We start from the raw sequence: 12,719 nt of genomic DNA on the forward strand, positions 1-12,719 counted from the left end.
GTGTTTTGGGTGGGGTGGGGTTTGAGTATAGATCTATGTATGTCCCAAGCATGTTTTGGAGTGATTTTACTGTCTCACTACCTCTGCTGGAAGTTTATTCCAAGCATGAACTACTGTTTCAGTAAAATAGTTTGAGATTAGTTTTGAACTTTTCCTCTGATTATTTTGAGGTCATGTCCCCCGTGTTCTTGTTTTTGGTTTCATATTGAAAATACTGCCCTCTTGAACCTTATTCACCCCCCTGATGGTTTTTAAAGGTTCATGTCTCCCCTTTCCCTTCTTTCCTCCAGACTGTACATATTAGGTTTCTGAAGTCTCTCCTGATATGTTTTATCCCCCAGACCTTTCACCATTTTTCTTGTTCATCTCTGGACTCGTTCTAGCTTATCAACACCTTTTTTGTAAGTGAGGTCTCCAGAACTGGACACCGTATTCTAAATGAGGTCTAACTTAAGATCTATATAGGAGAATCTGGGCCTCCTTCCTCCTGCTGGCGACCCCTCTAATGATGCATCCTAGCATTCAATTAGCTTTTCCCGGGGCTTGGTCACCCGTTTGTTCATTTTGCAATCATCTGTATCTGCTTAAAAAGTGGTAGCTAGAGGTTTTTGGCTTTAATTTGGTGTGTGTGTGTGTGTGTGTGTGTGTGTGTGTGTTACACACACGCTAGTGTATCTAGGGCAGGCCATAGATTATGATTCTTTCCAAATTAACTCAAACAAATTTAACCACACAGATTTCCCCTTCTCTAATGTACAAAGCCGCAAACACTTAAGAGACATCCTCCTCTTCTTATAAAAAAAATCTAACTGTTGCGCTAATGTATGGAAAATTCAATAAAATTTACATAATGTGAAAACAGCCATAAATCTGAAGTGATCAAATTGATATAAACAGTGACATATAAAGTCCACATAAATAATGGGCTCCGCAATCAATTTGTGAAACTAATTTCCCGTTCCATAAATGTGGTGTTAACGTGAATCCTTTTTCATCCAATTAATCACCAACGTGTGCAAACAATCACCATGTGAATAAATGGAGGCTTACCAGATGAAAAGACCACTTAACTGTAGGGGGTAATTTCCAGCTTTCTGTGGATAAAGTATCATCCAGATTTCCATAACATGTCAGGACCAAACATTTCTCAAATCATGTCGGGACACCGAATCCACAGGCATCAGTAAGTCAACTCAGTTGCAATGTCAAAATAGTGTCATGGAAAATAAAGCATGCCTCTCATAGTGCAATATGTTCAATGTACCTTTTTATTTGTGCAAATAAAACCCTACTTAAAGGCCTAGGAATAGTAAAAGCATAAAAAAAAAAGCTTCCAAAGATGGCTGACACCACGATGTCAGAGGGAGGCTCCGCCCAATGTTTCATCATCAAGATGTCTTCCGGGCCCCAGATGTAAGGGGGGCCCTGGAAATGCTGGAAACTGATATAAGTGGGACTCTGGTGTAAAGGGCAACTCTGATAAGGGGGTCTTTGGTAACCAGAGTTTTTAGTGTTCCCCCTTGCATCAAAGTCGCCTCCTTTTTTTAAATCTGAGTTCTCCAGTGTTCCTTCTTATATCAAAGTCCCCAGAGTTCTCCCTGGCATTGGAGTCCCCCTCTGTGGATTCAGATGTAAAGGGTGAACTTTTTTTTTTTTTTTTATTAAATCCATATAATTAGAAATGTTTAATCGTGAAATATATGTATAGTGTATACTACAAAAAACTAATTTGCTGCACACCGGTAAAGTGTTTGTGTTTGGCTTGAAGAAAAGGTGGCAGCCCTACCCAAAACAGCAGGAATGGGGTCTGCTGCAGGACATGTGAAAAGATCCCACTGCGGCACGGCAATAATGGGCCCCGTGACGGGAGTAAAGGGCCACAGGATTGGTGGGAAGGACCCTGGGACCAGAGTTTAGGGGGGGCCTTTATGGTTTCTTGCACCGGGTTATGCCTCTGGTGCTTGTGTAGCTTTTAGAGGCATGGGTACCCCATGAACTTTAAAGATTTGAGTGGGATGACATTTAAGTGAATGGATTATGTAACTTTCACATTAACAGTTGTAGGTGTAGCTGCCAATGTCAAAATTTAAGGTGTCTGGTGAATACATTTTGCTTAGGACCAAAAGGATAAAAAGGATCCGTTTTAGGATTGCACCAGTGGTGACCTATGGAAAGTAAATGGAGAAATGAGAGGAAAAAGTAGACAGCTGTGTTCACAGGTGAAGCATGCTGTATTTGCCTTGTGTATTCCTGATGGAGACAAACTTTGATTAAATGGAACCATAAGAGCATGGGCATTGTAGATGGACAAAGTGGGGCCAAACTGTCTGCATCTGAACTTTAAAATCCCCTTCTAGCAGAAAAGTTCATACAATCTTCTGACATGCTCTAATCATCATCATTATTATTATTATACAGGATTTATATAGCTCTAACAGTTTGCTCAGTGCTTTACAAAATAAAGGGAGACAGTACAGCAACAATACAGTTCAATACAAGAGGGTTAGGAGGGCCTGATCCTTGGAGCTTACAATCCAAAATGCAATAGCATGTGTGAACCTATGTACTCCTGTATTATTATTTACTGTTCTACTTAAGGTTGCTCGGAGTTCCTGTTGCCCGAGCACAACAGAAATTCTCAGGAGCTTTTTATGGACATGGGCTGGTGGCAGGGAGGGAAGTGATAAATGTCTGCATTGCGCTTGGTCGTTTGATGTTACATTACATCCACAAGGATGAAGGTTGCCTGCTGTGTCAGAAACTTCCTCCAATGTTTCCTGTAGTTAGAAGCTTGTCTTCTGAACATCCAAGCTGCTGTTAACTGTTTTACGAGATGAAAAAGTTTACAACAAAGCGTATTTACTTGTATCCTTCAAAAGCAACAAGTTCTAAACATTTGTTTTGTCATGGTGTGTGTGGGTGTGTTTTTTTTTTTTTTTTTTTTTTTTTTTTTATTAGTTTTCAGCATTTGCAAAAGAAGAAAAGGCACAGGTAGCCTAGCACACGCAGGGGCAGGCTACTCCAAACAAAACCAGGTACACCATACCAACAGAATTCTCAAATACAAAAGAAAAAGGCACAAAAAATAGAGAATGGCATGTATGTGTTGCTCATGCTAGACCCATTGGGAACCTCAATGATCGCAGCCTGACACCGGTTTCCCCCTAAGAAGGCAGGATACAAGAAAAGAACATTTAAAGCCTAAATTATATCCTACCCCCCCAAGGCCCAGGCCCAGATGCAAGTGACAAACTATGCACTAGCCACTTTTGTTAATCCAGATTGTTAAACCTCTTGGATGCAACCCATATTTGCATAAGTATCTTTGTAAAGCGGCAGGTTGGAGTTGACCAGTTGTTTCCAGTATGCAGCTGTGGGATCCAAGGGTTTTTTTCCAGTGAAGTGTGAGTGCCTTCCTGGCAAAGAATAGAAGCAATTCAATTTAGTATCCGATCAGCAATTTTTTTGGAGAAGCCCTCAACTAGGATCAGCAGGCAAATTCTTGGAGATGTGATAACAGAATCTGAGCTACCATGCATATAATACATCTAATGCAAGAAGTTTGGGGATTGACCAGGAACCATGTGGGCTAGGTACTATATACCACCAAAGGAGTACTTTTTTTGTAACTGGTTACAACAGATGATGCATTGCAAGAGCAGGGCTTGGCCGAACTCCAAATGTTGGCCAATCCAAGGTGCTCTAATTCTGTTCCTAGGCCCTTTTTCCAGTTTCCGCAGTGAACAATGACCAGATCCATTTTTAACATCCCCATACTGGAGCTAAAGTGCTCTTTAAAAGCTTTAACAAAGCTGCTTGAAGCTTGCTGAAAGGTTAGAAATGCTTGGTGTACACACAGTTCTTATATAGAGTAATGGCTGTGTGAACAAAGCCTTATTAAGTATTAAATATATATAATCAGCATGACAGCCGGACAACTGGGATTTTCAGAAAGACAGGTCCGGTTTTAGTGGAGCTGCAATGATAAATGTGTGCATTTTACATAGGACTAAAACATTCACATCGCTTTAGATTTCAAAATCTCACATTTGTGCTTGGCCCTTTTTAGGAGTTTACTTCAAAGAGCCTTCGTATTGTCTGAGACAAGCTACAGAGAAGTAGAGTAACCAAATCATGTGTTTTGAGCTATGCAAGTCAATGCACCTTTGGGAAAAGCCATGAAAACAGACATACATACATACATACATTCTTTATGTTCGAACTGAACCCAGATCCCAAGTGTCACCAAGAGACATCATCCACTGAGCCACCATGCTTTCCCAAATAGTTTCACATTCTATGCCACTGTCCACCCTAAGCAGAGAGAATAGTTATGATTAGAGCTCCCCTTTATTTTACCTCTAAGCAGAATGCCAAATGTTAGCATACAACTCGGATTTATAATTGCCTAAAAAAATCTTCTACAATAATACTACTAATATAATGACCAACAATAAAGCTAAAATGAATGTTTGGATCCCCTTACTTGCCCTTATAAAACAATGGTCTCTTTTGTTAAGGTGCAGTTCAGCTGCAAGGTCTTTTGCGTGTTTTTTAAATTGGGCCCGTTTGTATTTTCGTTGTTACTTTTTATAGTATAATTCGTTCTAAAACTGTATAGAACTTGCAATGTTGGTGGAGTCAATGTTATGAGACAAACCTTTTGGACTGGTTTTGTAAAATAGCTGCTGGTCATAATGTTTTTCTTTCTTGCAACCCCCCCCCCCCCACCCCGCTATGTAATTACTGGCTGAATGTGACCCCATGCACCAAAGGCATTTCCTCCTGTTACATTTTCAAAAAACAATTCATTCCAGCCAGATGGTCTGCATTACTACTAGCACACACAGAGGTGGCTGAGAAACATTTGTTTAAAACACTGCAGGCTTTAGCTATGAATGAGGAACATATATTGGCAATAAACAAATATCAGAAGAGAAAAGGGGGGTACTACAGTTTCAGATAAGCGAAAAGGCTTTTTTTTTTTTTTTTTTTTTTTCCTTCTTTTATGGTAACATTAGCTGATATATTTTGGCATCCATTTTCAGACAAGGGATGCTTTGGATCACAAAGTATACACGATTTGGAAATACTAAGGGCTAGTTTACATTAGTGTTAGCGCTCTGAAGAGTAATGATGGTGGGCTGCTCTTTAGAAGACCTCTTGATAGGCGGTGTGAGGAAGCATTGTCGCTTCCTCACTGCCTGGTTTAACTCCTAAAAACCCATGCCACAAATACGTGCAGTTGTAGCAAGACCCTATTTAGATGAATGGGTCAGGTTCAGCTGTTGAGTGCAACGAAAGGGAAATCTCCCTTACAGGACATAGTAAAGGGAAAAAGAAACTGACATGGGTCTTAAAAGAGAAGTTCAGGTTACAGTTAACAAAAAAATATATATATCTCTATCACGTGCACGTCCTGCCGTCCACTTTATTAAGTACATCTGTTCAAGTTGCCGATCAGCCAGTCACATGGCAGCAACTCGATGCATTTAGACATCTAGACGTGGTAAAGAAGACTTGTTGAAGTTCAAACCGAGCATCAGAATGAGGAAGAAAGGGGATTGAAGTAACTTTGAACATGGCATGGTTGTTGGTGCCAGCTGGGCTGGTCTGAGTTTTTCACAAATTGCTGATCTGGGATTTTCACACATAACCGTCTCTAGGGTTTACAGAAACTGGTCCAAAAGAGAATATCCAGTGAGCGGCAGTTGTGTGGATGAAAATGCCTTGTTGATGTCAGAGATGAATGGGTAGACTAGTTGCTGCGACATTCAGATGGCAGGGTCAGAATTTGGCATTAACATGAAGGCATGGATCCATCCTGCCTTGTATCAATGGTTCAGGCTGGTGGTGGTGGTGTAATGGTGTGGGGGATGTTTTTATGGCACTAGCAAAGTGTACCTAATAAAGTGGCCGGTGAGTGTATATATCTTCACCTAGGTGGATGCAGCATCGGTCTGATGCTGCATATGTCCCATGCCGGCTCTAAGACTGAGAACTGAGCAATCAAACATTGCTGATCATGCAGTTCTCGGTTCCCAGGCTGATGAGAGTTGGTGACTTAGTCACCAGCTCTCTGCTTTGCCCCTCCAGAGCTCACTGAAACAATGGGCTGGGGGTGGGAGAGGCTGGCTCAGGCTCTCTGGGAGGCTGAACCAGCTGGGTGGATCCCGACCATATAGTCAGGATCTCCTCAGAGCCTGGACCGGCTTTGTGACTTCAGCCAACAGTGGACTTTAGCCCCGTCTGCTGAAAACTGTTCACAAGAGTGCAGAATTAACTGCACTTCTGTAATCCATAGAAGTACAGCCAAGAAAGCTTTGGCTATACTTCTCCTTTTTTAACCATTCCCTGCTCTTTAAAAAATTGTAGGGCTTGTTTACACTTCAAAATGTGACATTGGACACACACTTTTTTTTTTTTTTTTTTTTTTTTTTTTTAATAAAGCACTCTGCCAATTAAAGCACCTCACTAAAATGGTTTGCTTACAGACTTGTTCACATGTGTTTACTTTGAAGCACCAAGAAAATATGGGGTATAATTTTTGAAGCAAAGTATCTCCAAAGTGTCCATAGAAGTCAATGACCGCTCATGAACGGCACCTGCAGCTTTTGAGGGACTTTTTTTATTCAGAGTCAGTTTTCGCTTTGTTTTGGGGGTATTGCAGGTATGAGATATCCCTGGATGCACTGGGAAACCAATAGCGGACCAGAAAGACAGACATAATCTGCTTTCAGTTCTGGTTCGTGTGTATGTATGTATGTATGTATGTATGTTTAGTGTCTGGGGTGAGGAATGTACGTATCTTGGAGATGTTGCGGAGGTGGAGCCTGCATGACTTTGATAGTGATTGGACATGAGGTTGGAAGGAAAGGTTTGAGTCCAGAGTGACACCCAGGACTTTGGCGTGTGGGGTGGGATTGATGGTGGCTTTGTTAGTAGTGATGGAGAGGATGGGGGGGCACGGGCTGGGGGGGGGGGGGGGGGGGAGACCAGGAGCTCGGTTTTGGACAGGTTTTACTTGAGGAAATGGAGTGACATCCAGTCTGATATGTCAATCAGGAGGTGGGCGATGCAGGCAGAGAGTGAGGGGTGGAGAGGTAAATTTGTGTATCGTCGGCATAGAGGTGATAGTTGACGTTTTGATGGAGTGTATCAGTTTGCCAAGGGAGGAGGTGTAGATGGAGAAGAGGAGGGGTCTGAGGACAGAGCCTTGGGGGACTCCAACAGAGAGGGGGAGGTGGCAGCGTTATAGGTGACGCTGAAGGAGCGTTGGGATAGGTAGGAGGAGAACCAGGAGAGAGCAGCATCCCTGATGCCAAAGGAGTGCAGTTTGGTAAGGAGGGGGTGGTCGACTGTGTCGAAGGCCGCGGAGAGGTCGAGGAGCAGAAGGACGGAGGAGTGGCTGTTAGCAGGTCATTAGTGATTTATAAGTAGGGCGGTTTCAGTGGAGTGTAGGGGACGGAAGCCGGATTGTAGTGGATCAAGGAGGTTGTTGTCAGTGAGGTGGGCGCTTAGGCGATTATAGGCTAAGCGCTCAAGGATCTTGGAAGTGAGTGTTAGCAGGGAGATGGGTCTAAGGTTGTTTAGGTCAGTGGGATCAAGGGAGGGTTTTTTGAGTATGGGGGTGATATGTGCGTGCTTTAGGGGGGAGGGGAATGTGCCAGTAGAGAGGGGAGAGATTGAAGATGTGGGTGAGGGAGCGAATGATGGAGGAGGGGGGTGACTGGAGGAGTTGTGAGGGGATAGGGTCCAGGGGGCATGTGGTGAGGCGGGCTTCAGTGAAGACATAAGTGACCTCCTCAGTGGTAGCAGGGCTGAAGGAGCGGAGCATTGGGGAGGTGATAGTGTGCAGGGCGTTAGGTATGGTGGGGGGCAGTGCGGTTACAAGGTCAGAGGAGGGGAGAGTTGAGGGGGTGGGAGGCTAGGTGGAGAGGTAGATTGTGAGTTGACAATGTCCTTACGGATTGCGTCAATCTTGTTTTGGAAATGATTGGCAATCTCGTGGGAGGTGAATGAGGTACTGAGTGGAGGGGGGGGGGGGGGGGAGCAGGGATTTGAAAGTGGAGAAGAGCCGGCAAGGACAGGTGGAGAGGGTGTTAATGAGGGTTACGAAATAGGCTTGCTTGGCGGTGTGGAGGGAGGTGGTGTAGGTGAGGAAGGCAGGTTTGTAGAGGGAGAACGCACGAGGGGATCTGGTTTTGCTCCATAATCGCTCCAGTGCGCGACTGCGTCGTTTGAGACATTTTGTATGGTCATTCTGCCAGGGTTGAAGCGGTCGGGGTCTGATGTTACACATGGTTAGGGGTGCCAGGGAGTTGAGGGCAGCCGACAGTGAGTCGTTGTACGCAGTAGTAGCCAGGTCAGGGCATGACAGTGGAAGGAAACTGTCGCACAGACGGTCAGCTGCCGGGTGGAGATGGGCCGGGTTCAGGTTGCGGAGGTTACGGCTGGTGATGGTTTGACACTTTGGGGGGGGGGGGGGTTAGAGGAGGGGGAGATGGAAAACGTGAGGAGGTGGTGGTCAGAGAGGGGGAAGGGGGTGTTAGTGAAGTTGTGGGGGGTGCAGAGGTGGGAGAAAACGAGGGCCAGGGTGTGGGTGGAGGACTGTGTGCTGTGTGAGCGCGAAGGAGGAGGTTGGGAGGAGGAGTTGGGAAGTAGCCGGGTTGTTGATGGGGATGTTGAAATCCCTGAGGATGTTTCCTTCCTCCTGCAGCACATTGATGACATGTCAGCCAAGGCACTTTTCAATGATAAAGGTATACTCTTTCAAAAATGTACTATACTTTATATTGTGACATGTCAGAAATGTATACATCCAGCATAGTTAAATCCCTGAACAGTTCACTTTACACCAAAATAGAAGGTACTTTTTCCCATAGTAGGTTCCTTGTATATAACAAGGAACTTACTTTTTCTTATTTTGAATGCGGAAATTCGGAGGGGAGATTTCCAAGAATTGTGACAATGCAGACAGTTGTGCATTGACCCGACATGAACTGGGATTTAGTGTGCGGATTATTTGTGGTAGTCTTTTATGTGACTCTAAAATGTCGCTGATGATTTTCCTTTGTTTGGCTCTAATTTCACAAGAGATGTGTATCATCTCACACCTATAAATAAACAGATTGCCAGCTCAAGTGTCAGCCTGCTAAATCTATTACTTGAACAAATTAGGCTGAACGTGTTGCTTGGCCTGACTACTCTCACAGGGTCATTTTCCAAAAATGAATGCCTTGCTCTGGCTAGCAAACATATTGTTTGTAATACTTCAGACTCTCTTGGAGCCGGTTGCAGTAGTTCCCAGAGAGGGGGTATGGATGTGTTGCTCATTAGTACCTGTTTTAAGTTGTGTACTACTCTCCTCTGTCAGTCACTGGCTTTGTATTCAGGACTATCCAGGTCTACAGAGAGAAGTCACACAGACCTGCAAAGGATCTAATTACATACAGCTTGTTCATTTTGAGTTTTTCTTTTGAATGAATTAACTTTAAAAGATAATAAATTAACTAGCTTTAAAATAGACTTTATATTAAAAGAAAAAAAATTAATGTCAAGTCGTCTTCTGTGTATTTATTTTTATTTTTTTTAATCCACTCCTGGCATTATGCCAACAGCCACTGTGAACTCACAAGTTAAAATCTGCACATTCTGGTAATTACCACATATGAAAAACAATGTGTGCCATGGAATGACATCCGATTATCAAAGGACTTTGGGGTGGGTTTTTTCCTGTTAAATTTGGGAACATATGTATTGAAAAGACTTAGTCCTGGTTCACAGCAGTGCTATTTGTCATGCAATTTGGAACTGTCAAATCACATGACAAGTCGCACCCTATTTATGCCTATGGAACCGTTCTAATTGGTGTGACTCTGATTTTGCAGTGCGGCACTAATTTTGAAAAGTTCCTGCGCTATTTTTGGCGATTTTCATGTGACTTGCAAAAACATCTGTGCATGAAGTCTCACAGATGTCAGACAAGCCACACTAGCGGCTTTGAAATCTTGCCATGTCAAGTGAAGTAGAGCGATTTCCATTCAGTGTGAACCAGTTTTTAAAGCGGTATTAAACTCAAAACCGAAAATGTAATCTATTGCAATTTACCAATCAGATGTTGTGGCTGAATCTGTTTTCTTTTTCAGGCTTTATTTCCCTCTGTTTTCACCTGGTAATCTGGCCAGTAACATATCTCCTGTATTGGAGTAACTGACATGCCTTTGGAGAGCAGCATTATTAATCTGGGGGTGGGGAATGTTAGTTGCAGTAGCAGATTTAGATAGAATAACAAACTGAAGTCAAGCCCCAGCTAACCATTTTTTTTTTTTTTTTTTTTTTCCTTATGCAGTTACTGCATTTCTTTCTTTTGGGATAAAGGTTTTACAAAGAAAATAAGATAATCAGTCATTGTAAGCACCCCTTTCTGTGGAAAATGTTGTTGTTGTTGTTGTTGTTGTTGTTGGTTTTTTTTTTTTTTTTTTTTTTTTTATAATTCAAGCCTTGGATATCACTTTAAATATGGGCGTTTTTCTAAAAGGCGGTTTTATACTGTTAAATGCACATATATTTGTTTTTTGTATAAACAATATTTTCTTTAATTTCTGTATTTCATATATGCAAGCATTGTTACTGTTGAAAACATTAAATGTAATTCCAATGGTACCATATGGTAGCTCAGGCATTAAGCTCCAGAACACAATCATACATCACATATGGCCTGAATGGGCAGGGTGCTGCCAGATATCACCTAGTGTATTCAGATGAAGTGTGTGTGCACAGTTGATGAGCATTGTCTCACTAATTGACCGTCTTTATATGCATTCAGAATATTGCTGAAGAGAAATATGGCCAGCTAAGGAAAAGACTAACCTGCTGATTTCTTCCTTAGTGACACAATTATGGCTGCAAAACCAGCAGAGGGCACACAGACCATTGAGAATGAAGAGACCCCTGGAGACTGCTCAGGTAAATGTACATTTTAGATTTTGTGGTCTTTAGACAGTACTAACATTTTGGTGTTAAATTGTCTTGCATTAAAAGATAAGTTCACCTTTATGGAAAAAAAATGATAAATGCACAAAAAAGAAAAAATGTGCATTTATTTTTGTCTGCAGGAGCCTCGTAAGAGCAGATCGCTGGTGCCACATAGGTCTCCTGCAGATCTGTCAGTGTATCTGCTTGTCCATATGGGATATACGAGCAAGCAGATATACTGACAGGGAGAATCATGGTAGTTCATGGAGGACTACAAGCTGACAGCTGTTAAGGCTGTCGAGACTTGTAGTCTCTCATTCACAGACGACTGTGAATGAGTGACATGCTGTGTGGGTGGAGCCCTGTAGGCCATGTGGGTTTTTTGTTTTTTTTTTAATTTGACAGCTAGAGAGGAGGAAGAAGATCACCCGCCATCTGTTAAAGCGGAGAGCGGGGGCCGGTCTGAACATGACATGTTACACCCTGAATATGGTGTAAAATGTTACGAAAGGTGAACTTTTTTTTTTTTTTAAAGGCTGAAAATTTCAGCTGATTGTGAGAGAGAAACCAGCAAATGTAAGCTGTTCTATATCTGGGTGGTGGTGTTTGTTTTTGTTTTGTTTTTTTGGGTCACTTTTCTTATGTTTGTGTCTTCATGGACAAAAAAATCCTTTATATATATGGATAACCGCATAAAATGCAAGCCATAGCGCATAAAAACATGCACAGTAGTGAACACCTTACTGAGGTTCAAACACTGTATCAAAACTTGATATAAAAATGTTCTGGCTGGTGTTTTTTTTTACTTTTTTTAAAAAAACTGAAGGGTTTCATATGACAGTCATGTACAAAATCCAGTTACTATGTGATGTTTAAGTGTCAATGTAAGCAAAATGCATTTTTCCTTCCTTCTCATATGTCCCTATCAGACGCTGCAACTCCTAGTGGGAGGGTTTCCACAACAGAGGCAGTTACTCCAATCTAGAATGCAGTGGGCAGGACTAGGCGTCACCCGCTGCTGACTGACAAGTTACAGGCCTGGTAATGGGCAATGCCAATGGTCATACTCCCTGCAGAATTTTCATGTTTTACTGTACATCAAACAGGCACAGCCTACATAAGGGTAGCAACTCTGCTGAGTTCAGGAGCGGTGCATCATTGTTGCCACACAGGAAGCTGCATTAGGTATATTTCACTGGCAGGTTCAACAACACAGTTGGCAACATTTTGAAAATGAATTAGGAGGGATAGGTTTTTGTTGGGGGGGGGGGGGGGGGTGTTTTAGGGGAATAATTTTCAAATTTCATTTTAAAATAACACTCACATGGCTAGGAAAGTAATGCCTTGAGCTGGTGTTAAAGCTTTGTGAATTGTGCCTATTGAATGAACATGTAAAACAATATATTTGGTGTGAGTGCTTAGGTTTAGATGCACTTTAAAAGCCATTCTAAAAAATGCTGTGATGGAAACATATAAGAGTAATAGAATAGCTGACATGCTTGCCTTTCCAGTAGATTTTCCCCTTGCCTTAAAATTGCTGCCAAGGTAAAATTATTTACAGGATAAGCCATCTAGGGACTGAATGACTGTGTAAACTAATTGTATATGCAGTGGCAGTTTATAGACACACTCCTTCTTTTTTAATAAGCAGTCACTTTTAAGACTGTAGAGAAGGCTGCTGTTGTAAAGTGACTAGTATTTTCAGACACCACTAGGCCTTCCCTGTGAGAAAGACTATCCTA

At 42.3% G+C, this 12,719-nt stretch overlaps 1 protein-coding gene across 2 annotated transcripts in view; it reads left to right on the forward strand.

The window, feature by feature from the left end:
• KIAA1210 (KIAA1210 ortholog) overlaps positions 1–12,719 on the forward strand; it is a 129,199-nt gene that overhangs the window by 44,525 nt on the left and 71,955 nt on the right. For both annotated transcript variants that reach the window (XM_089684917.1, XM_089684916.1), the window contains one exon: positions 10,892–10,968. In XM_089684917.1, coding sequence (XP_089541043.1) covers positions 10,902–10,968 — 67 coding nt within the window. In that variant the 5' untranslated portion in view covers positions 10,892–10,901. The remainder of the gene's footprint in view (positions 1–10,891; positions 10,969–12,719) is intronic.

Source organism: Staurois parvus, unplaced genomic scaffold (assembly GCF_062004578.1).
Source record: "Staurois parvus isolate SC_StPar_1 unplaced genomic scaffold, SC_StPar_1.0 ptg000361l, whole genome shotgun sequence".
In the NCBI taxonomy this organism is placed as follows: domain Eukaryota; kingdom Metazoa; phylum Chordata; class Amphibia; order Anura; family Ranidae; genus Staurois; species Staurois parvus.